The 26,115-nt window shown below is 33.7% G+C and overlaps 1 protein-coding gene across 3 annotated transcripts in view; it reads right to left on the bottom strand.

Annotated features, from left to right (window-relative positions):
- CALCRL (calcitonin receptor like receptor) overlaps positions 1 to 26,115 on the bottom strand; it is a 122,615-nt gene that overhangs the window by 10,215 nt on the left and 86,285 nt on the right. For all 3 annotated transcript variants that reach the window (XM_020977550.2, XM_020977549.2, XM_078146942.1), the window contains exons 9-13: positions 10,107 to 10,233; positions 8,195 to 8,348; positions 5,337 to 5,397; positions 5,185 to 5,251; positions 174 to 392 (exon numbers count right to left, since the gene is read on the bottom strand). In XM_020977550.2, the coding sequence (XP_020833209.1) occupies positions 174 to 392; positions 5,185 to 5,251; positions 5,337 to 5,397; positions 8,195 to 8,348; positions 10,107 to 10,233 (628 nt within the window). The remainder of the gene's footprint in view (positions 1 to 173; positions 393 to 5,184; positions 5,252 to 5,336; positions 5,398 to 8,194; positions 8,349 to 10,106; positions 10,234 to 26,115) is intronic.

Raw genomic sequence — 26,115 nt, 5'->3', positions numbered from 1 at the left:
GCAAAATGATAGCAACAATACTGCTGAGAAAAAGAAGACAATTGGGAAAAAGAGGACATGCTCAAAAATTCATTTTCATAGAAGGCAAAATACTGGAAAATGAATGAAGACTGCATGGTATACTGAATTGTTGTATAAAGGAGATGCTAACAAATCCCCCAATGGTCTTGTACCTGGTAATGCATGAGGATGTGCATAATATAGTCATATATTTCTTCAGCAATTAGTCCTCCTGGTCTCCAAGGAATTAGTACAAATTCAATTCCAAGCAGTGGTACAAGAATGAGGGTTGCTCTTACTGCTTTCATGTACAGATTTGACTCCGCTTGGTGAGTGACTTTTAATTTGGTGATGAGGACACGCACAATGTTCAGGAGGAAGAAGAGGTTCACCTAGAAGGGGAAAAATGAAATTTTGGTATGTTACCTAGAGCATCATAGGTGTATCACTTCTTAGCTCACACTAAACTGATTTTACATGTGGAGGACCATGGATCTAATAAATTATGCATACTTTATTACACCAATAAATGAGAATGTATTAGGTCCAAGGGTTCCATGCCATGACATGAATATATAAACTAAAAATCCATTAATGAAAAAGGATGAATGTTTTTAAAGGAACCTAAAATTCTGGTAGAATCTGAAGATTTTCTTTTAAATTTCATATTTTCCATGGTTTATTTTAAGATTCTTTTCTATCATCTGCTTGTAGATCCTGCAGTCATTTGAAACCCAAAACCTTGGGGCATGTTCAGGTCAAACCATGAAAGTCTAACTTCACTGGGCATTTAAAAAGTCCTTTTAACAAGAAATACATCTCATACATACTGAACAAAGTTTAGTCAACAGTGCTAATGAGCAGCTATTAAGGCAATTTCTCATAGCATTATGTGATTTGCCCCACATCTCCCCTACTAAAAGATTCTGGTTCTCACTTACTGTATCCATTTACTTTTCTCTATTCTTGCTCCCAATCCAATCCCCTCTTGATTATTTCCAACATCTTCCATAAATCCCTAATCAATTATTCCCAAAACCAGTATTAAAGGCCCAATCAATTGTTTGCATCCAAAAACACAATATATAAACACATGAGCATATGCAAATCCATGCAGTGATTTGGAAAACAACCATGGTAATATTTTACGTAACATGGGGAAAAACAATATGAGATACAGTATGAGAGTGCACAGAGGGTTAAATTTGGCATCAGGTAGTCTGGGCTTAAATTCTGCCTCATAAACTCACTGTCTATGTGACCATTGGCTGATCAATATCTTGATCAATATCCTCATCTGTAAAATGGGATACTACTATTTGTGTTGATGATATCAGTGGGTTGCTATGAAGAAAACCACCTCAGAAATTTAAAAAATCTATACAAGCATGAATTCATAGGATCATTCAGGTCATTCAGTCCAAATGCCTAATTTGACAAACGCTGAAACTGAGAGGTTGAAACTTCTTATTGTTGAAATTTACTAGATTCAAAAAGACACTGTGAAAAGAGATGAGGCATAAAAAATAGTCTCTACCCCCATGGAACTTAAGATAGCATAAACAAACACTAGGTCTCCGTAGAAATTTCATCATGAAAAGTCATATGCTTATAAATAAAGGCATATTACTACTAAAGACAAAAGTAAAAAGAGAACTGTTAAGAATTGAATATATTATTATATCAACTGCTATCTCACCATTTTCAATTTATTACCTTTTCTAAGCGTATACTGTAGCTGATTTTGTTTTTTAACTCAAAGGAAAATATTACCCACCAATAAAGGATAGAAGACAAAGTGATTGATCTCACATATCAATTTGAAAATAAACAAATATAGAACAATAAGCTTGGAGTATTTTATGTAAGTGTCTTAGCTAATGTCCTTTATTAAAACAATGGTAGAAATATGGTAATTTCTGTTGCTAGTCTGTGAAGGGGGAAAAATCTTATTGGGTTGCAGTTAAGATTTTTTAAAAGAATATAGGATTATAGAGAAGGGTAACAGACAAGTTTATTAAGTAAACTAATCTTGATAATAGAATTAGCATTTCCTTCTAACTTATACATCAATGTGCTAGATTAAATTTGACAGTAGTTCCCCTGACAATCTCTATGTAGCATCAATTTAAAGATGTCAAGTAAATTTACTCTATTGCCCTATAAAAGAACTTCTATTTTAAAAAGTGAAGAAACTAGAAGTAGAAATGTAATTATCAAAAAATGCATTGAAATAAACATACATTTGAGCACAAAACTAGTGGAAGATGAAAGTTGACAGAACAGCAGGAACAGATGGAAAGTAAATAACATTTGCAGTGATATTTGTTACATTGTAAGATTGGTGAATTTCTCATGCAAAAGGTAGAAAGCAACATGGCATTTGAAACATGAATTATTCATATAACATTTTAAACTTCTCAATATTTTGAATAGGAAAAAGGAAGCTCCCACATAAGTTTCTACCACAGTGAAAATCAGTGCCATCTAACCAAAATACATTTTTGACCTCTCCATAGAACCTTATAATAAGGATGTAGGATGGAACTTTTTTTTTTCACTTAAAAGAACACCTTCCTTCACCCTGACACACAACTACACTTGAAGGAAACTATGGTTTTACTAGTGTTAGAAGCTTTCATGTGAGTTTCCCTCCACTAATACAGATCTGCAACCATTCTGAAACATAGAGTCTTACATATCCCAGTTGCCTGGGATACTGAGAGACTGAATGACTTACTTGGCATTACATTGTCAGTATGTGTCAGAGGCCTAATTTGAATCAAGATTTTCCTCCATCCTAGTTCCACTCTCCGTGGAACTCCACATTACCGTGCTGCCATATTTCCCCTTTATATTCCTAAATTATTTCCTTCCCTTGAAGAAAGCAATCTCAGAAAAGTACTTGTATATAATTGCATTACCTTGTCATATTTTTTCATTATTCAAAATTTATATTTGCTCTGCTTCATAGACTTTGGAGCTTGAAACTCTACAAAATTAAGTGACAATATTCTCCCCCACAAAAATAATTCCTTAAAATCACCTTGTCCTTCAAAATGTTTTCAGCTCCATTTTTCCCCTATTAGTATAATTTTGCATTCCTTTGGTATGAAAAATCAGGCCATGTTTAGTGGGGTGTGAAAAATCTGAATTGGCAGGCTAACTGCCTGAACAATGAAATCTTCACTCACACAATTACAAAAAAAAATTGTCTTTCATCTTTATCGTATATATGCCTTTTTCAGTAAACAAAGCAAAGTATACTTTTTTGCTTTCACTTCTCAGAAAATCTCCCCACTTTAATGTCAGGTACATCATGGATAAATATTTGCAAGTAAATTTCATTTACATAGAGCAATTATCTTAGGGAAATAGTCAAGAAGCCATGCCTAGGAAAGTTGGATGCATAGGAAAAACAGACTTATAAGCTAATAAACTGAGTAGCCTTTAGGTACATTAACAAAAGATTATTTCCTTCAAGCTATGGAGGAATGTTTTCATTGCCTTGGTAAAGATAAATAAGAATTAGTCTTTTTCTGTAAGCATCATCATCATCATAAAAGTTTATATACTGCTTTATGGTTTGCAAAGTCCTTTATACACATACACATACACACACACAAACACACACACACATACACACACACACTGCCACATTTGATCCTCACAACAACCCTGTGAAGTTGGTGCTATTATTATCTCCTTTTTATAGTTGAGGAAACTGAGGCATGGAAGAGTTAAGTAACATGTCCAAATTCCCACACCTGATGGAGCCGTTCTATGTGCATTTGTTATCTAAGCTGCACAAGCCCTGGAACAAGGTTGTTTATATGTATTTGTGACTGAGGAAGAAAGTTACCTTTGAACCTCAAATAAAGCTAGTGGCATTAGTAGGTATGTTAATTATCTTAACTACTAACTTTAGTCTTTAGCCACATACTTTACTTTGTATTGTTAACCTATTGCATTGTTAACTGTGTGACATCTCTAGCTATTTTGCAAGCTCTTAAAAGCCAAGGACTATGCCTCAGATTTCTTCTCTATTCTGCTCAGTGTCTACTTTGCACATAACAGTACTTAATAAATATGAATTGAATGACTTAACATACAATAACCTTGTGACTTTGAGCAAGTCATTTTACCTCTCTGGTCCTCAGTTTCTCTACTGGAAAATTAGGAGGATGGATTAGATGACTTCTGAGATTCCTTATATCCATCTTTGCCTACCTGTGAAATACATATACGTGTGTGAATAATATATGTATGCACACACATGATATGTGTATACACATGTGTGTATATATGTATATATGTGTGTATATACACCCACACTTATATGATTATTATGGTATCATGGTATAGTAGAAAGTGAGAACTGAATTTGGAGTCAGCGGCTTGGATTTGAATTCTAGCTCCAATATTGACTAGATGTGTGACCCTATGCAAGTCACTGAACCTCTCTGTGACTCTGTGACTTCTCAAATGTAAACGTGGGATAGTAATTCTTATACTTTCTAACTTGTAGAGCTGTTATGAGAAAAGGGATTTATAAACATTAGAAAGTATGTAAAATATGAAATAGTATTATTTAGTTATGAAGGTTATCATGCTACATCTTTTCTTTTTTGCTCATGGATTAATGATGTTATTCCCTTAATTTTTAAAAATTGCAATTGATTTTAATGCATACCCCCTTCTTAAGTGTTATTAAATCTCTATAGAAGAAATCTTTCAGGGATTTTTCAGATTTTGCTATCTAAATACTTAATGTTTTTCATTATGTGAAACTCCATATCTCTTTCAATACAGGTAATGCTTTTATTACTATAATTACATTTCCTTCTGTGATATCTAGATAAAATATTAATTACGCATGAACTGTAGGAACTCGAGGTGCTTTATAAAATGAAAAAAAGAGTACAAAATATAACCAAGCTTCTTCCCACATATAAATGTCCAGTTAGGAAACTGCTTTTTAAAAGGTTGTTTACCTATTGAATGCTATAATGCTAAATTAAGGAATAATTTCATTGAGCATAAACATAATTTTACAAAAAAACTGGAGAACTAGATTTCTTTAGTATATTACACTATAAGTATCTAGGCATGTGATATAAAGACTAGAAAATTGAGTCAATTAAATTGATAATAAAAATAAGACATGCTAAAAAAAAACCATACCAATAAAGCCGCACAAATTGGACCATGGATGATGTATAAGAGATGAGTATCAGAACTGATCCAGCAGCTAGGGGGAAAAAGGCAGAGAAATGAGTGCTAAAGATTCATTTTCATACATTTGTAATAAAAATCTGAAAGAAACTTTGCCTTACTTGTCATTGTAGTATAAACTTCTTGCAATAGCATGTAAACAGGCAGGTATCAGTGGGAATCCTGTCAAGATAAAATAAAGAAAGAAATGACTTTTCATCTGAATTTACCTTTTAAATGGATATTTCTATAAGGCAAGGCTAAATTACAGAAAGTGCTAAAGGAATACAAATGATATTTGTTGAGTGTCTGCTGTCCTTACCAGTTACCGTACTGTCTTGTGGAAGTGGTTTTCTTGTGTCTTAGCCCAGTTAAGATATCTCATACATCACCTGGCTGCTCTACTTTGGGACTTCTCTGATTGACTTCTCCATTATGCCCTCCCAGCAGTACCTTCTCTGCCTTCCCCTGCCTCCCATTCATTTGATGTAGTAGTTCTTAAATTTTTAACTAAGAATCAAAAAGAAATTTACCAACATTAAATCAAGAAGCCTTAAATGCAAAATGCAAATTTTGCCATTATATCCAAGGCTCCCAAAATAATTTAGATTGCTCCAAATAATAATAATAAAAAAGAGTATGGTTTAGACTCTCTTGTAATGCTGGTCTTGAGGGATAAGGCTAACGCTTCTCTTTAGTCTGTTGAGGTTCTAAGAAAAGAAGAATCCACTATAGTCTATTATAATCCAATTGGGGTTTTGATTTGATAATAAAATGGTTATGTAGTGGAAAGAACCTTGGCCTTGGTATCAAGAGTAACAGAGATTAAAATTCTGCCACTTATGCTTACTAGAAAAATAATCAGGAGTTGTTACTCAACCTGGTCCTCAGGTGCTTCATCTGTAAAAGATAATTACTCTAACTCCCTAAGAGTTATTGCAATGACAAAATGAGACATACTTTGTCAAGTACCTTGCAAACCTTAAATTGCCATAGGTGCTCATGGCAAGAAAGTTGGCCATGAGGGACTACTTCTGCCACAGTAACTCCTGAAATTGTCCCATAGGAATAGGGTGGTTGGACTCTGCCTCAGTAGGGGGAATCCTTTCCCTCCCCCTGCCCCATGCCTCTTTGAAGTATTGCTCATTATTGTTGGGAGTGGAATATAGGGAATTATGAAACATAAATTCTGTCTTCAAGGAGCTTATAATATCATCATAACTCTAAGGCACTCAGACAATAATCATTTATTATGTACTCATTATATGCTAGGCAAAGAGCTGAAGATACAAATATAAAGAGAGTATCTCTGCCCTCAAGGAGCTTTAAATCTAATGGAAGAAGCCAAAACACAAAAGGAAGGTGAAAAAACTTTTCTTTAAATACTAGATTTTATAAAAATGTGACAATATTTAAATTCTTAAAACTGCACTAATACTTTTGGGACATCTTGTATAACTGTTGGTATTACCAATATTGCCTAATATAATTTGCCTGAAGAAAGAACACAACACATTTCAGATAGTCGGTTCATTAATTCACTTTCCCACCACTGGAGTAGTTTGCTTAAGGTTGCATAGATTATTTACCTAATTTAATTGCATACATATTATTACAATTACCTAATAACTATTAAAGCTTTAAAACTGCAGTAAGACTTTGGGGATACCCTGAACAATAGCTGGCATTTAGATAGCACTTTAAGGTTTGCAAAATACTTTGCAAATTGTATCTCATTTTGTTATTACAATAACTCTAAAATGAATATGATTCAAATCACAAAAGTTGCTAAAGATCTTATGCAGATAGTATTCAAGGTGAAATTATGCTTTGTAAGGTAGTTATGCAAAGCAATTTAACTATCTCAGCATTCATGGTCTCAATATTGTAAAACATTCTAATTATTATTCCTACTTTTAAACTATGCCAGCACTATATTTTTATGTTCTGGTAATATAGAATAAGAGGAATTTAGAAGTAATACATATTCAAAGAATTACTTGACTTTTCCAAAAGCAAACATGTATTGACTCAAATAATAGAAATTAGAGTTAGGATTCCTCTGAACAATCATTTAACATGAGCTAATATGTGGAGAGGAACCTTTGAGTTTATTTAGTCCAGTCTTCTTCTTCCTTATTTTACAGATATGGAAACATTCCCCTAAAGGTCATGTGACTTGTCCAAGTTCACTAACTAGTCAGCAGGAGGGGAACTAGAACTCAGGTATCCTGACTTATAGACTAATCTTTTTATTTTATTGCAATGTCAAAGAAAATGAGGACTCCTTAATGTTTTACAAGACCCAAAACCTTTTTAATAAAAATAGTTTCTTGGTTCTGCAAACTAACAATCTTTAATTTGGCAAAGATAAACCAATATACCGACATTGTGATTTAAAAAAAAGTCTATTATCCACTGATTTCTAACCATGTAAGAAAAATAGTAACGAGAGATAATTTTGATATGGTTTAAACAAGGTAGCACAGAGGATAGTGTCATGCCTGAAGTCAGGAAGACTTATCTTCCTGAGTTCAAATCTGGTCTCAGACACTTACTGGACATATTAGTTAGTAATAGCTAATTAGCTAGTAATAGTAATAGCCAGACTGGGCAAGTCACCTAACCTTGTTTGCCTCAGTTTCCTCATATGTAAAATGATCTGGAGAAAGAAATGGCAAACCTCTCCAGTATCTGTCAAGAAAACCCCTAAAAGAGTCACAAAGAATCAGACAAGACTGAAACAACCCAACAACAACGATAGCCATAAAACTAGATGCCCTCTGAGTTCCCTTCTAATATTGAGATTGCATGATTTGGTGTCCAGGTCAAAGTCTTTTTATTCCCACTATAAACCAAGAGAAACACATCTGAATAATTTTGCTAATACATGTATAAACAATGGTAAGCATACTGACAAAAGAATGCACAGTGGGGAAGGTAAATAGGAAAATGTGTATATGTGGACACTGGTACCTACCCCAGCCAAGAAGATAATACCACAGCAGGTGTTGCTTCTCTGCAAACACAGCCACTACAATGAGTGTATGTAGATAAATTCCTTCACAAAGCATCCAAAAATAATTGCATCCCAACAGATAAAGGTGAATAAACTGGGATATTTTGCAACTCACCTGTGTGAAAAAAATCTATTAATTATAATAGTTATATACTTATTTATTAAAATTTATTGACATATATACAAGGACTGAAAATTACATATTTATTTCCATGTATATCAAGGATTTTCTAATTCCAGATTCAAGATTGTTAGTGTACTCATCCACTGACTTTCTTATGTACTATATTGTTTTTATGTCATGTACTATAGTACTCATATATAGCATATACATTAATACTAAAACACGTGCAGTATTTAGTATATTATTAAATATTATTCTAGGTACCACATAAGTACTTAGCACTTATATTAATACTTAGTATGGTACTTATATTAAGTACTACATATGTATATTATAGTATACACATATATGTATATATTTGAAAAATTATACAATTTTAATGACATCATATAGTTATGGGATTCATTATTTCGTTCTCATGAGCAGAGCCTATATGAACTCAGATCACCCACTATGTTTAGTGGAAGATTTTATGAATTGCTAGTCTCAGAACTTTTTGGTGTCCAAATAGGGAGCAATCTTCTATAGACTCAGCTAAATTAATCCTCAGATGACAGCTGCATGGTCTGTCACTAGGTTAATACTCACTATGAAGGTACAAGAATGGAATCCCCATTCACTAGTGCTTCACAACTGATTCAGTTATAGCTCTATATTACATATAAATATATTATATTTTAAAATTAAATTTAGTAATATTAATGTTGAGAGGCATTATGATCTAGTAGATAGAGAGCTGAGATCAGAACTAGAAAGATTTGAATTCAAGGCCAAATTATGAGTTATTCTCGCTACGTGACTTTGGACAAGTCACTTAACCTCTCAGTGCTCTAAGCAACTTTTCTGTACCAATTAAATAAAAAGTCAAGTCCCTATCCCTATTTCATATTGATACTTAAATATCTGTTTTCATGTTTTGAAAGACTCATCATTGAGGGGATTTTAAAAGAATATCCAATAATTACCAGTTGATCATGATGATTAACTTGATCTGTACAAAGTTATTAGAATAATATCAAAATTAAATAACATAAACATGTTCCATTTTTCTAGAATGATTCTGGTTATGCTCATGTGAAGAGATAAACATTTCTTTATACAGTAGGATGTCATCTCAACATGTCAAAGAATGGCTTGGGCTTTTTTTAAATAAACAGATCATAGCTAATTTGTTAATATACAGATAGAGCTTCTAATGTGCTCCACGATTCCAGGAACAATTTTTTCATTTCTTTAGTCAACTTCTTGTATGTAAAGTTTCTTCACCAATGCAAATCTGTAACTTGTAAACTTAAGAGAATTGCTTGATTTATTCTGAAAATGTGTCATATACCATAGAGGCCAGAACTAAACCTAGGTGGTCCTGACTCTGAGGCTCTTCCTTGGTCTAATACATTTCACAGGTTCTCTTTGGTGTTTAATGGGATATAAAAATAACTTCACAATTCTCAAATCTAAAGTAGTAGCTATGCCTGTAAAATGAATTATGTAACTCATTAAAATATTCAGATAATTGAGATAATGGTGTTTTTTCCACTTGAATATTTTGAATAATTATCTCAATATTCAACTTTATTTTCAAGTACACACTTATACATACACATACTTCCCATACTGCAAGGTGAATACAAATATTCTCTGTACCTTAGCTTTTAAAATGTACACAAATTTAAATGTAAGTATATAATTAGCTATATGTGTACACACACATAATTTCCCCCTTTAATAAAACACTCAAATCTTACTTACAGGATTGGTTGCAACTAATGCCTGGTTGTTGGCCACAGCAGTTAGCCAGATGATTGTGACAACAGAATTACAAACAAAAGAAAAGAACAAATTTTTATGCAGAGTGATCCGCTGGCAGCTCAAACTCCTAAAACATGAGAAAAAAATATGATATAGTCATTTTATTCAAATTCCTATTTACTTTAATTCTTATTAAGAGAACACTTTCAAAGAGGAGGTTGGTACATTGAAAACAGTACAGATTCTGGAGTCAAAGGACAAGGTTCACATCCTGTCTCTGATACCTATTATTTGTGTGACCTTGTACAACTTCACTAAACTCTTTAGGTTCAGTGAGATGCTCACTTAAAAAGCCTGTTTCCTCATCTATAAAACAAGAAGGTTAGGCTAGATGGCCTTAAAGGTACCTTACACCTCTAGATATATGATCCCAAAATCAAATATTTAAAATCCATCCTTAGATGTTTAAAGGGAAAAGAAATCTATCTCTTGAAAATACTACAAAGCAAATCAAAATCTGATATCCTTCTACACAGAGAAAAATGAGCTAGGCATCCACACATACACATTCATATATAATTCAGAGAGAGAGAGAGAGAGAGAGAGAGAGAGAGAGAGAGAGAGAGAGAGAGAGAGAGAAAGACATTCCTATATCTTCCTGACATCCTACCAGAATTGTGAATAGTTGTTCTTGTTGTTGTTGTTAACCTATGGCTAAAAACAGAGCTTGGATGCTTGACAGTTCTGACTACTTAGTAATTATGACAGTGTCTTTAAATGCAAATTTCTTTAACTTCCTGAATAGTTATAATTAGAATGCAAGTTCTATGAGGACAGGGACAATTTAATATTTTTTTTAATCTATAGCACCTGGCAGAGTATCTTACTCATATAGGAACTTAATAAGTGCTAGTTGAATTGAATTCAGTGGAAATCATGGATAAACCATGAAAAATTAATTAGGTAGGGATTTTGTCTACATAGTTTCTTTTCAGTGTGTGTGTGTGTGTGTGTGTGCGTGCGTGTGTACAATATGCTGGTAACACAGTAATGATAGACTATATATATATATATATATATATATATATATATATGATAGACTATACACACACATGCATATATATGTATATATATATATATATATATATATATATATATATATATATATATATAAATAAAACCTTAATAAGAAATTAGTCTTTCCTTCTTATACTTGTCACAAGTCATCTAGTTAAATGGCCAAAAAATCTGCCAGAACATTTTAATATCATTTCATCTTTACATAAATACTTTAAAAATCATATTCAGGTAAAACATTCCTCTTACTATCTGTACTTTTTCTCTTTTGTGAATATCAAATTCTTCTATAAGCAAAGTTAATGAATATCTAATACAAAACTAGATCCTCCCCCTTCCCCCAAAAAAAAGCTGTGACTTCATCTGTTTAGGGAATTAACTCCTGTGAGAAAACATTTACTAATGCAGATTTGGAATTGTTGCAACATTTATAGTTTCCTGGAGGCCTTGAAAGGGTAAGTGACTTCTTCAAGGTCAAACAGACAAAATGTGTCTGAGTCAGGACTTCCTGACTTGGTGACCAGACCTCTATCCACTATGCTACACTGACTGTCCTAGAAAGGGATCATACTGACAATTCTCTATTATTTGTTACAGAGTGAATGCCTTTAGCCTTTATGAGAGGTAGAAGCTCCTTGGGCAGCTAGGTAACACAGAGGATAGAGTGTCTGGCCTGGAAGATTCATCTTCTTGAGCTCAAATCTGGCCGCAGGCCCTTCCTAACCACATGACCCTGGGTTCAATGAACCCTGTTTACCTTAGTTTCCTCATTTGTAAAATAAGGCGAAGAAGGAAATGTAAACCACGCCATTATCTTTGCCAAGAAAACTCAAATGGGGTTAAGGAGAATCAGACATGAGTGAACAACAACAAAAGAAGTTCCTGCTTTTTCTTTTTTTAACTAGGTTAATGATTCATAAGCAAAAATGGAAGTATAGTATTTCTGCTGCTTCAGTCTGCATTTATAGAGGAAAATGCCAAAATCTCGATCACAGATGCTGTTAAAACAAATACTTAGTGACCATTTTCAATGCATTGCATTGTAAAATCTCCTGTTTTAAGTCAATAAGTGAAGTGATGTTTGGGAAATTCAATAAAGGGTCTTACCCAGAAAAAATGATTTTCTCATTTATTCTAATGAGCATGAAGAAGAAGATGTCTTTGGGTACCATGTGGCACCCAAACACTAACACACCAGTGATCTGATAATTTTTTTAGCCATTTAGAAGTATCATGATATAACGGGCAGCATGTCAGACTTGAAGCTGGAAGACCTGAGTTCAAATCCCAGTTCTGCAATGATCAGCAAGTCATATCCCCTTAAATGACCTTTGAATTCCACATTATAAAGTGAGGGTGCTTAAAGTAGATAAGATCTACAATTTCTTCTGTCTCTAACAAGCTGTATTATGAGGAAGCAAGTCAAAAGACATACATAAGCAAAATTTCAATCATATAATGACCCTGTCAAATTATTTTAGGATTGCTTACAACTTTAACAAAATTTTCTATAATCCATAATTTTCTTATGATAGACAATTATGATAAAAATGTGTCATGAGACTTTCCCCTAAGATTTATTTGCCTTGCATTCAGTCTATATATATATATATATATATATATATGCAGCTGCCAACTGTTTTATGAATAGGCTACTGTAAATGGAAACATATACATTTAAATAATTCTTCAATAATCCATATTTTCCTATCATGATAGAAAAGTATAACAAAGATATGCCATGAAGTTCACTTAAGACTTGTCTGTCTTGCATTCAGTCTATGTCTATATGAGGAACACAAATGGTTTTATTAACATTAGGCCACTGCATACAGATACATTCTTAGTAACAGAATTTAAATCAGTACATACCTCCTATTTTCTGACCCATTGCTTCAACCTACATAAATATACACAGCATTGCATTTTATGATCTATTTCTGATCTAAATTATTCAGTGACTCCCGAACAAGTCCAGTTATGGCCATTTTTTTTAACTGAAGAGAGCAGCAGAGAAGATGGAAGGTTTAGGAAGATTATTGAAGCAACAACACCTGAAGGAAGGTAGAACGGGTTTAGAGACTCTGGAGAAGACAGTGACAACCTGAATCTTATCTGTCCTGGTTTCTTCAAACCATTTTAGCATTGGGTTATCTCTGTAGCTCTGTGTTCCCCTGGCTCCCCATATTTCTCATTAAGCTTCCTTATCCCAAAGAATCTCTGCAGAAAAGTTATTGAACTGATTGCTGCTGGGAATGTTCCTGCCAAAGGAGACAATTAATCGCAGCAATTCCATTATTTACAAGCACACCCAAAAAACTGTGTAATTGTGTGTGTGCTCCCATGTGCACATGTTTTGTGTGTGTGTGTGTGTGTGTGTGTGTGTGTGTGTGTTGCTAAAAGGGTTAGCAGAAAAGGGATGGTGATAGTGTATATCAGTGAGGTTAGGTGTTAGACACGCAGTCTTGCCTCCTGTTTGATTGGCCTAAGGACAAAACTCTGGTATCATGCTGTTACTATGACACAGTTGACTCCTTGAGTACCTTTCTAAGGATAGGATGAAATCCCATTAAGATAGGATCATTTAAATGAACTCCAGCGAAAAAAGTAAATAAATAAAATAACATGACCCTTGGAATTATCTGATAGCAGAAATGGAAAGGAAATTGGTCTTTTTGTCCTTCATATCCTTTCTTTGTGCCTTTATGCAGGCTATGTCATGTGCCTGAAATGCATTTCCCCTTTACCTCCTCCTCAGAATTCTTTTTTTCTCTATCAAATGAAGCTCAAACACTGTCTTCTGAATGAAGCCTTCCTGATTACTCCAACTTCTAGTGCCCTTTCTCCCAAACTATGTTGTATATGACTACTTTGTGTATGTATGCATATATAATTCATATAGAAAACATCAACCATAAAGTGAACTATATACGTGTGTGTAACTTTATGTTGTTTATGTGTGTGTATATACATAAATATGATATGTACTTGTTGGCACTTGTATTCTCAGCTTCTAGGCAGAGTGCTGTGCACAGAGTTGGAGCTCAGTAAATATTTGTTCGTTGATTAGTTATATCTGCACAAGGAAAAAGTGAAAGTTCAAGTAACCATTGAGTTACTTTCATTTTTGTTGATGATTAAAATAGATGGCAAGCCCCAAGCTTATCCACTGGTGCCCAAATCTTCCAGTTTGGTTGTTGCAATTTGATGTAACAAATTGGGTAATTGTCAAATCGGTTCACTTTGTATTATGTAATTAAAGACACAGGGCCTTGTCTGTCAACCTGTTGCTTTATTCTATTCTAATCCCTATCTTCAGGCATTACATCCCAGATCGTAAACAGATGGGTTTCTGTCATTCTGTCATATGGTTTGTATCAATTACTATTTGTACAAATGGCCCAGATTGTCTAGCAATGCCTATTGTTTCCTAATGAGCACATTCGTTAACACATGTCAGTAGATTGGTACAAACTAGATTAAAGTTAAGTGACTGTGGTAAATACACTAATTTATTTAAACCAAAGCTTAAAATATATTTGTAAAAGGCTTCAACCTGCAACTAATTTATCCTCATCTGAAACCTGTACTTCATTTCTTAGAATCCTCAAATGCCCTTAATTTGAATAAAAATATTAAGCAGAATTTATGCACATATTCCATGAGAGTGTTTGAAGAAAGGATTCTCTTTGTATCCTTTAAATTTAATAATTTCCTTCTATGTCTTAGCATAACCACAAATAGAAAATGTGGTCTGTGGGTCTGGAGTCCTTCCATGTTTTGCTCTCTGGATATATCTTTTCATAAAAACTGTCTAGGTCAAAGATTTTGACAAAATGAATCCTTTAGCTATAAACTGGTCCTTCTATGGTTTTCTTTTGGACAAATCAAATGTAGTTAGTTAAAATGGTTGCATAACAATGCCTGACTGAAAATTATAGAATGCTTCAGAGGTTTTACCACCTCTGATATCAATGTGATATTTACAGCTAAGCTTCACAAACAGTAATATGACTCATTCTGTATTTTCAACAACTTATTAGACTAATTTTTGTGACAATTTTATTAGACAACTTTTTGTGATTTCACTGTATGTAATTCTGAGTATCGACTACGCTCTCCACTGTCACAGACAGGCAGCTAGTCTTTAAAGTGGAATCTTGAAGAATTAGCTAGAGGGGCACTAGGTGGTGCAGTGGACAGGAGTCAGGAAGACCTAAACCTGGCCTCAGATACCTACTGGCTGTATGACCCTGGGCAACTCACTTAACCCCAAGTGCCTCCACTAGAACAAAAAAGGCCTAAATAATTAGATTATAACTATTCAGTGTCAGAGACAAGATTTGAGCAAAGTTCTTCCTGACTCCATGGCTGGCCATCTATTCATTTTTGCCATACTTCCTCTTTTAACATCACATTGGATTGCTTTTCATATGGTTTCAGACCAGACTTTACTCTAAAAAAAAAAATCACAGGTTTAGAAGCAACCTCTTTACAATTCAAGCTGTTGAAAAGTAGAATGGACTGCCCTTTAACTTAATGAGTCCACCTTCACTGGAGATCTTCAAAAACTAGATGGACATTTACCAGGTGTATTTTACAGAGAATTTCCATTTGGGTATGGACTAGGTGGGCTCTGAGATCTCTTTCAACTCTGATCTTTTGGGATATTGAGCAGTTTGGCATAATAGAACTTGGCAATAATAAGAGGACCAAAATGAATTTAGAGGAGAAAAAATTTAAAGAGGATTGTTGGAAGATAGGATGTAGGTTGTATTTCTGTGAATACCCAAACTGACTTAAAAGTTGAGTAATTTAGATGATGATTAAGCCACTCTAAATTTTCATTTTTGCCTTGATCAAATAAGCATTTTATTTGTACTTCAATTTGACTTAGACTGTGGAATGTAATGAAAACCCCATTAGTGAAAATTGCATGAGAAAACAGGTTTATAGAGTATTGAGTTGGAAGTGTCTTCAGATTATTCAATTTTGTAATACTTTCTCTACTCTTTTAATGCATTGGTACTTCAATAGATTTGGGATCTTATCAATGCTGGATATTCCTTCTAATGATATAGATCAGAATCTATTTGTGATGTCATCTCGTGCTGTACAATTCATATTCATGATCTTCTATTAGATCCTCCTTGGAAGAGCTATCCAATGACCCAATACCCACACAGCCAGGAATTCTAGAGTGTCTGTCTCTCCACTTGTGTAGATAGATAGAGAGATAGATAGATAGATAGATAGATAGATAGACAGATAGATAGATAGATGATAGGTAGATATAGATGAATAGATGATATCCATATCTAGTCTGTATTCTACTATCCATCTGAGTAGCCTATCTCCATTTCTGATAAAATATTTCTTTGATATTTGCCCTTATGCTCCTTGTTAAAATGTTAACAATAATTAGCATTTATAGAGTGATGTAAAGTTTGCATCTTGCTTGTATGTCATCACCAGAAATATACAAATTTTTACTTGCACCCACAATAACTCTTTAAATCATCTCAAACTTGAATTTCTTAGATACCATGATGCTCTAAATTTCATCACATGATATACTACTGGCAGAACATTTAAGCTGAAAAGAAGGGACTTTACTTACAGGAGCTAATTGGGATTTTTTAGACTGCTTTACTTCCCCAAAGCAACACTCTTCCAATTAAATATTAGGCCTAAATTGTCCATCTGTAGTACTGGTTATTTATTCCAACCCACTCATTTTACTTATGAGCTAAGATGCAGAGATGTTAAGTGATTTGGCCAAAATCACACAGGAAATCAATGGAAGAATTAAGATTTGAAATCAGGTATTATAACTCAAGGTGTATTTCATTTTCTCAGCCAATTCTTCAAGAATCTACAAACCTACTTAGGAATCACAAAAATAAAATTGCTTAAATGTTATTTTTCAGTGTCTAACTAGAGTCAACCAAAAAATTAATCTACTTATTCCTAGGATTTCTTAAAGGGCTGCATAGATGACTTATCATAATCAACAATAGCTGCTTAATATAAAATTCCATTTCTTTAACACTATCATTCTGCTAGTGAAGAAGGACACTATATAAAATTCAAGATCTTGTTTGGAATACTGGACTTATAAATGGTATAAGTACCTTCTAACATATTGCCAAAAATGACACATGCACAAGAATTGGTAAAAGAAATATTACCCAGGAATTATGTGTGAGTGGAAAAAAAAGTTAATTGGTCATGCAGCTAGGGTGAGGGAAAATAAGCAGTCCAAATGCTGCATGTGAAATGTGCCCCCCTCAAAAAGCTAACAATAAATGAGATATCCTTTATAGAAGATTTATATGGGAAGATATGGGCAAAAATCATAAAGAATGAGAAGACAGGGATGGTTTGTAATCTGTATTACAGAACATAATCCATTGATTTGTTGAAATTAAGTATCAAGGATGGAACCAAGGCAGGAAATCTAGGAAGAATTAAAAAAGAGAGCTTTTATTGTAATAATAGTGTCAGGCAGGGCAGCTAGGTAGCTTAATAGATAGAGAACTGGCCCTGGAGTCAGAAAGACCTGAGTTCAAATATGACCTCAGACACTTGACACTTACTAACTGTTATGACCCTGAGCAAGTCACTTAACCCCATTGCCTAGCCCCCCCCCCAAAAAAGAATAGTGTCAGGAGTATTAAAAGCTAAGAATAAACTTATGTCACTGATGAATAAAAAATGCTTTTAAAACTATTCTTGATTCAAGAGGAAGATCAAAGAAGGGAGGAGTCCAAAGCTCAAGGTGTGTGAGATAATAATAATGGATGATGATTAAAAAAGGAATACATTGTAAAGATCTGTGAGCATTCACAGTTTGATATTTTAACAATGATTTCTACAAAATAATACAAATTGACACAAAGAAAAACATACGGGAAATGTATAATCGAAAAAAGGAAATGGTATCATTCAGAGAACGATACAGAGGGTTGCTCAGAGTAAGTATATGAGATAGAATTTGAACCCAGGTCTTCAAAATCCCAAGTCTGGTGCCATGTCTGCTACATCATGCTACCTTATTATGATTATATGTCAAAGCAATGTCAATTTGGCTGAAAATATGTGGTTTTTAAAACAGAATTGGAAAGTAATCCTGAAAAGAAATAGAGTTCTTTCCCTTTTAGTACATGGCAAACACTGAAGTTTTTCTGCTTCTCTTCCTCTTATTGTTTTACCCCAGTTTTTATCCCTCCTCTCTAGCTTTTATGTCTACTTTTAATTGATTACAATATAGAAATCTAGTTTATATTTTTTAGTTTCTGCAGTATTTATTGAACAAAATTCACTAATTGCTTAATAATGAATCATTCCATTTATTGAATGGAATAACTTTTCCTCATTTTTAAGGTGTTTGAGAGGCACATATTATAATTCTCCCCTGGGGTGGGGATTGGTTGGTGGTTTTTAATAGTAAAACTATTCTCTGTATTTGGTATATAGATAGATTCTATAAATTAGCTATTTCTTATAGCTGCTATGGAGCTAAATTATGCAACATGGGATTTAACTGTTTTATAGAAAATCTCACAGTTCTAGATATAGATATTATTCACCACAGTTAATAATAAATGCCTTTAATGGATATGATGACAAGAAGGCTGTAAAAAACAATTTGTAGACCTGGAAAATTAATTATTGTAGATGACTTAGGATTTCTTATAGACAAAGGACTAAATATAGCAAAAGGACTAAATGATCCTAATTGCATGAATTTTTTTTACCTATTATTTTATCATTATTGGAATAAAAGAACACATTTGTTTCTCTATGCCATTAAAAAAAATCTTATTCACAGAATCACAAAATTCAGAAAATGTTATTGAAACAATGCCCTATACTTGAAATGAGAAGGCCTAGATTCTATTTGGGTTTTGTGTGATTTTGGACGAAGCAAGTCCCTGAGAAGGCACTTGATTTGGAGTCAAAGACCCAGGGTTAAAATCTTGGCTGTCGGATTCACTGCCTGTGTAACTGGGCAAATCACTAAACTTTTCACTGCCTGAGGTTTCTCACTACAAAATGAAAGGAATGCGTTAGATAAATTCTGAGGTTCCTGACAACTCTAAATCTATAATCTTTTGATCTTTCTGGATCTTAATTTCCTCAGCAGCAAAATAATAGGGTTAAATAATATAATTTTCAAAGTCCCTTACAATTTTATCATCTCTGGTCAATGACTATAGTGGTGATAATATTAGAGAGAGAGAGAGAGAGAGAGAGAGAGAATACTCCATATAAATAATGCTTAACGAACGTCTTTTGAATGAATAAACGAATGTGTGCATATGCATGCTTGTGTGAAAGGATCAGCATGGTGTTGTGGTCTTTTAAAAGGACGTATCAGATAAAACCTGCAGCAGAAGCTGCCAAAATCACCATGGAAAGATTCTTATTATTTTAATGCGGTAAAGAGAATGAGCAATTGAATCATCAGTAGAGGCAATGTAATTAGTTCACAACCTTTATTATTCTCCCGTTTAGGGGCCAAGATCCATATTCCTCATGTTGGCAAGACTCCTGCTGGCTTCAATGCCTTTTGCCTGTGTAGCTGGAGCAGAGCACTGAGCCCCAAGGGATATGTATAATGTTTTCCATAACATATTCAGGGAAAAGTTAGAATTGAAGAAGAGATGCATTTGTTTTAAAACGTGATGTTCTCTTGGTTTGAGATTTTTTAAAAGTGCCCCTCTCCAAATGTGTAAATTGAAGAAAAACGATGTGAGGAGGGTGGTGGAAAGGGAGAGATTTGATGTTATTCATTTGTTGACAAGTTCATATGCTAGCTGTTTGGGCAAGTCAGCAAATAAGGAAAAGTTTTGGAAGAAACAAGTAAACAAACTCTCACTACCAGAAAATTCTGCTCTTACAAATGGCTTTCCGCATGTTTATCCAAATGTACCCACTAGCTAGTGATTGTGATAACTCACACTTCTGAATTTTTTGGGGGGAGAGATTTAAAATTGCTTCCCTTACAGTAAAGTAGTGTGTGCATAATCATCCCCAATTTACATATGAGCACACTGAGACTCATAGTGGTGACATGCACAGTCACAGAATTAGTTGGTGTTACAGGAAGGATGTTGGTCCTTATCTCCTTTATGACTGTACCCATTTGTCTCATGCTCACAAAAAACCACACTGATGTTCACCATCAATTACAACCAAGGAATAAATATGCAAATTTTAAGATTTTTTCAAAGTAGTGTGTTACATGAAGTATTAAATCTAACATTTTAGAAAGGGAGCTATACATCAGGTGGTAGCAGAAAAAAGTTTTCTGGTTGTGAAATAAATATTCTTAAATATATATTTAAATATATTGAAGCAAGGTTTTTTTTTCCTCTGTCCCTGAAGGCTTCTTTGAAAACAACATTAAAACTCATCCATCATTTTTTTACTATGCTAATTATTTACCAAGTTAATTCATAGTATGACCCATTTCCAAAGCTTCTCTTCTATAGAAATGAACTGTCTCTTTAAGAAGGAAAAAAAAACTTAAAAGTTACAGTTGTAATTTATTCTATGAAGTATTTCTCTCTCTATTGTCATGAAAGGTGTATAAGTTTAATTTTAACCCATGGGGACCTATGAGATAAACTATCTTGAAAATGGAAAAAAAAAAGGAGAAAATGCTTTCAAGTTAGACCTATCATAGCTTATTTTATGAAGAAACATAAAGAACATTTTAAGATGAGTAAGTCTGGAGAGAGAGAGTTAAGAATGATGCCTGAAGAGAAACTAAAGAGACTGGAGAAAACAGTGAGAAAGATGTTGGAGATAACAATCTTCATAAATCTTTTGTACCCCTTTTTTTCTTGTGAAGAAGAAGAAGAATATTCCCCTGATGAAGCTTTAGTTATCCAGAGTGAACTAAATTGTGTGGTACTATTCTCAGGAGTAAAAAAGATGTCAACTGTAGTTATTATCAAGGTTTGAGGTTACCCTCACTGTGATCTTTTTCAAGGACAAACTATTTTAAAGCATTTTCTGGTTTTATTATTTATTTCGTTGTTCATAAATTATATAGCTGGTAACTGGCATTTGCTTACTCCTAATAGGTTAATATTTTTAATATATAAAGATATCTAACTTACCACTATTGGCAAATGAGATTTCTCCAGTTTATTAAAAATAACATTTGTTGAAATGGGGTCTGTAAGTTTAGTTGACCAAATGAGAGATATATTGAGATATTCGTTAAATGTTCATTAATGAGAAATATATAAATATATCCTTAGATTACCCCAGGGTTCAGAATTATAAAATTAAATATGAGAATAAAGTGGATGGTTAGAAATAAGAGTGAGCAACTCCAGACTTTCTGTAACCCTTTTATTTATGGGATTCATCCTGCTTATCCTGATTACACTAATATAAAATTACAACTCACCAAAGAAGTTGTGAGCTAATTATATTGTTTGTAGTATTAATTCAGTTTACTGCATTCATTAAGGGAATAAAAATATTTTATAGAATCATAAGAAGGTATAACCCTAAGTAACTTTTTTTTTTGGCAATACAAATAGGGTTAAGTGACTTGCCTAGTGTCACACAGCTAATAAATGTCAAGTGTCTGAGGCTAGATTTGTACTCAGGTCCTCCTGACTCCATAGTGGTGCTCTATCCACTGTGCCACCTAGCTGCCCCCTAGGTAGCTTTTGTCTGACTCTTTGTGACCCCTATTGGGGGTTTCTTGGCAAAGATACTGGAGTGGTTTGCCTTTTCCTTCTCCAGCTCATTTTACAGATGAGGAAACTGAGATAAACAGGGTTAGTGACTTGCCCAGGATCACACAGCTAGTGTCTGAGGCCAGATTTGAACTCACAAATATGAGTCTTCCTGACTCCAGACCTGTAAGCTACATAGCCGCTATGCCACCTAGCTGCTAGAAAAAAAACAACACAAAACCAAAAACCAAAACAAAAAACCAAAACTCTAGAGACAGATTAATTTATCCTCTAAACCCAATGTAAGAGACAATTATCTAGAACTGGAGGCATATAGTTTGTGATTAAACATATGACAAAGATTTCATTATCTCTCAAAGCATTCCATTCCCTTCTCATTATAAAATCTTACTCGTACTAAGCCATAGTCATTCTTCCTGTAAATTCTACCCACTTGTACTAATTCTTTACTTTGAAGCAAATCAAGATAATCTAGTCTTCCTCTTCAAAGATTTAAAAATAACTTATGTTTACTCTGCCTTCTCTTCTCTAGGCTAAACAATCAGCGTTCCTCCAACAGCTCCTCATAAAACATTGTGTACAGACACTTTGGCATACTGATGACCCTTTTCTGAATGTACAACAGTTTATCAATGTTGGTTTCATACTGTGTAGTCCAAAACTGAACTGTGCTCTCATCAGTGAAGAGTGTAAGAAAAACATTATCTCCCTTGGTCTGAGTTTTCATTCCTTTTTATTTTTCTTGTCTGCTATATAAAACTTTGGAGTCATTGAGCTTGAAGTGCACTCAAACGATTATTGTGAATTGCTGTTAAGCTATATCTCCCAAATCTGGCCTCAGACACTTGATATTTACTAGCTGTGTGACCCTGGGCAAATCACTCCACCCCATCGCCTCACAAACTAGATAGATAGATAGATAGATAGATAGATAGATAGATAGATAAAAAGACAGCTCCCTTATTCTTATAAAATTGATATCTTCCACCAAAAAGCAGGACATTACTGTATTTTTTTTTCTTTTTTTAATTTAGGCTCATCATTTTAGGTTGTTAAATGTAGGGGCAGCTAAGTGGCACAGTAGATAGAGTGCTGGGCTTATAGTCAGGAAGACTTACCTTCCTGTGCTCAAATCTGCCCCCAGACATAGCTGTGTGACCCTGGGCAAGTCGCTTAACCCTGTTTTCCTCAGTTTCCTCATCTGTAAAATGAGCTAAAGAAGGAACTGACAAACCACTCCATTATCTTTGTCAAGAAAATCCCAAATAGAGTCACAGAGAGTCAGACATGACTGAAAAATGACTGAACAACAAAAAAACCCTTTTATATTATGATGCTTTCATTTTAGTAATTAATGATCCTTTTCAGCTTTTAGTCATCTGCAAATGTGATAGGCGTGCTTTTTATGTCTCCATCCAAGCTGCTGGTAAACATGGCGAAGGGTACTAGACTAAGGACAGAATCTTGTGATACAACTAGAAAGCTTCTCCAAGGTTAACATTAACGCATTAACCAATACATTCTTTCAAGAGGACCTTTCAAGTGCACCAAATGGGATTATCTGTTTCACAAGACATTGGATTTGTTTGTTTCATAACTATCTTACCTGTTACCTTTTTAAAAAAAATATTCAAATCATCTTTTTTTCATTTTTCGTTACAAAGATCAAACTTAAAAGCTATTTTAAGCATGACTGACCGAGTTGATTTAAAGTCTTGAAGCAATGGTTCTTTCATGCTATGTAGTGTCTGTAATTGGTTTTCCCTCTTGAAACTCTTTGTTATTTTTTTCTAAAAGTTTGTTAAATAAAATAATTTTCAAAATGCTGTGGTTAAGTAGAGGAGTTCAAATTAGATCATACAAAGCAGTATATGATTTGAGACATGCTACAGGAATTCTAGGGAAATTCATTCTGACATATTTAGGTCTCTTGCTCTTCCGAAAAGAATGGGTTTATATTTTCAAATGTAAATTCATTTTTATTGGAATAAAGCAACATAAACTAGAAGTTTTATACAATTGCATCACATTAAAGTACCTAAAGGTATAGAGAGAATTCAATTTTCTTTAGTGTTTTGAATTCTCATATTCTTTTCCAACCCCTGAACATTTTGGAAACTTTACTCAGTCCTATTGCATGCTGCATCTAGTTAACAAAACTGGAAATGTTGTGATAAACCTGCCTGAAGATTTTCTTTAGGAAATTATTTTAGAGAAATTCAGAATGTGGGGCATTTCCCATTCCTTTTAAATAGATGATCAAGTCATTGGAGATTGTTATTTTTTTTAAAGCTTAATTTAGAGGAAAACAATGGTTATGAACAAATTGACTAGTATTTTCTGAGTAGGAGATATAAAATTTCAATAAAATAAAATAGGTATTTAAAAAATAAAAATTCAATAAGATAGAAAAAAATTATATGGTGTTTAATAAGTGCCAGGCCTTGTGCTAAGTGCTTTATAATTATTATTTCACTTGTTACTTACAATAATCCTGGCAGGCAGGTGCTATCATTATCTAAATTTTACAAATGAGGAAACTGAGGCAAACAGAGGTTAAGTGACTTCTGCATGGTCACAGAAGTACTGAGTGTCTGAGACCTGATTTGAACTTGGGTCTTCCTTGGCTTGGTACTGCTCTGTCCACTGTGCCACCTAGCTCTCCTACTATATATAGAAGTAATAGAATCCATTTCTCTCATGTAACTATTTGAAATAACACGGTTGTTGGACAAGATTCTAAAACAGTAAGACTACTGAGCTAGTTGACCCAAATGTTGGGATGGAATCAACACTTTTGAGTGTTCTGCAGTATAGTACAAATCGATATTTTAATAACTTCCCAATCAGGCTACACGAGACTAAGTGTGGTATGCCACTGTGTGCTGATGGGGAAAAGAGTTTGTTATAAAAACATTTCTAGCTCTCTTTCATCTTATTTCTGTTTGCTGCCCTACCAGTGTCATTCTTATATGTTCTGGTGATGACTTGTTTTATGATGCCACAGTGATCACAATCTCCCAATGCCCTTTTCCATAGAATGTTCTCTTAGTTTTTGAGGTACTAAGAGATTATGTGATGTTTCCCAGAGGTCATATTTGGAAGTATTTGGAAGACTTAGGACTTGAAACTTTAAGGCTAGCTCTCTATCCTTTCTGCTGAATTTCCTTTCATTCTAGGATTTTTTTTTTAATTACTTGTAATGGCAAATGATTTTTACTGGTCAATTTTTTTAAATTTTTTTTTTTTGGATATTGGGATCTGTGACTTTGTTTCTATCTATTACCTCTTTGTTATGAAGTTTAAACAGATCAAGTTCAAATTATTTTAATTACATGTTGTATATTTTATTCATTTTATTAGTTCTACTTTTCAATAAATTTTAACCTTTGCTTTAGGTTATGTGCACATAGAAAATTAATTCAGGAATAATTCCCACATTAGAAATGAGTAGTTTGCTTTCTATCGAAATATAATCAGTTTCAGTTTTTGTGATACAACTTGGTGCTTTCCATGTCCCTAGCCTCCCAAATTTTTAAAACAAAGTATTCATGACATATTAGCAGGAGGCTTTTATGTAGTCTAAGTCTTTGTTCTCTCTAACGTTTTATTCCTGAATCATTTTTCATGTCTACTTTGTAATACTGTAGGTAGATGCTATCTGGACTAATGTGTCAAACTTTTCATGGTGATAATTAAAATATATAGTTTACCCCAATTCCTTTCTCCCTTCTTATGTCCTATATCAATCAGTCCACCATTATTAGAGGCAAAGGCATAGTTATTAGCTGATCAAAGCCCCAGTAAACATGTTGTAAACCATAAATCATAGGATTCTCTGACTTGCAGTTGCATAAGACCTCAGAGGTTATCTACTCCATTGACTACATTTTACAGAAAAGAAAATTAAAACCCTTAGAGGTAAAGAGACTTTCCCAATGGCACTCTAATAGTAAGTCAGACTCCAAGTACATATTCTTTCCATTGCATCACATTGCCTTCTAAATAGGGTCATATATTTACTTTCTTAGCTTAAGAATTCTCTGTTAATAAGCTGTTAAACTCATAGACTTACAGAATTTTGCAGCTAGAAGCGACTTAGTAATCATCTAGCCTAAACCTTCCATTTTCTAGATTGAAAACTCAGTGCCAGAGAGTGGAAATGTGTTTCTGAGGGTTATATTTGCTAGTAAGTAGCAGTCAGA

The sequence above is a fragment of the Phascolarctos cinereus genome, unplaced genomic scaffold, assembly GCF_003287225.1.
Source record: "Phascolarctos cinereus isolate Bilbo 61053 unplaced genomic scaffold, phaCin_HiC Scaffold_726;HRSCAF=1367, whole genome shotgun sequence".
NCBI classification, from domain to species: Eukaryota; Metazoa; Chordata; class Mammalia; order Diprotodontia; family Phascolarctidae; genus Phascolarctos; species Phascolarctos cinereus.
Note: the sequence above shows the minus strand (reverse complement) of the source record. Positions and strands in the feature narration are given on the sequence as shown.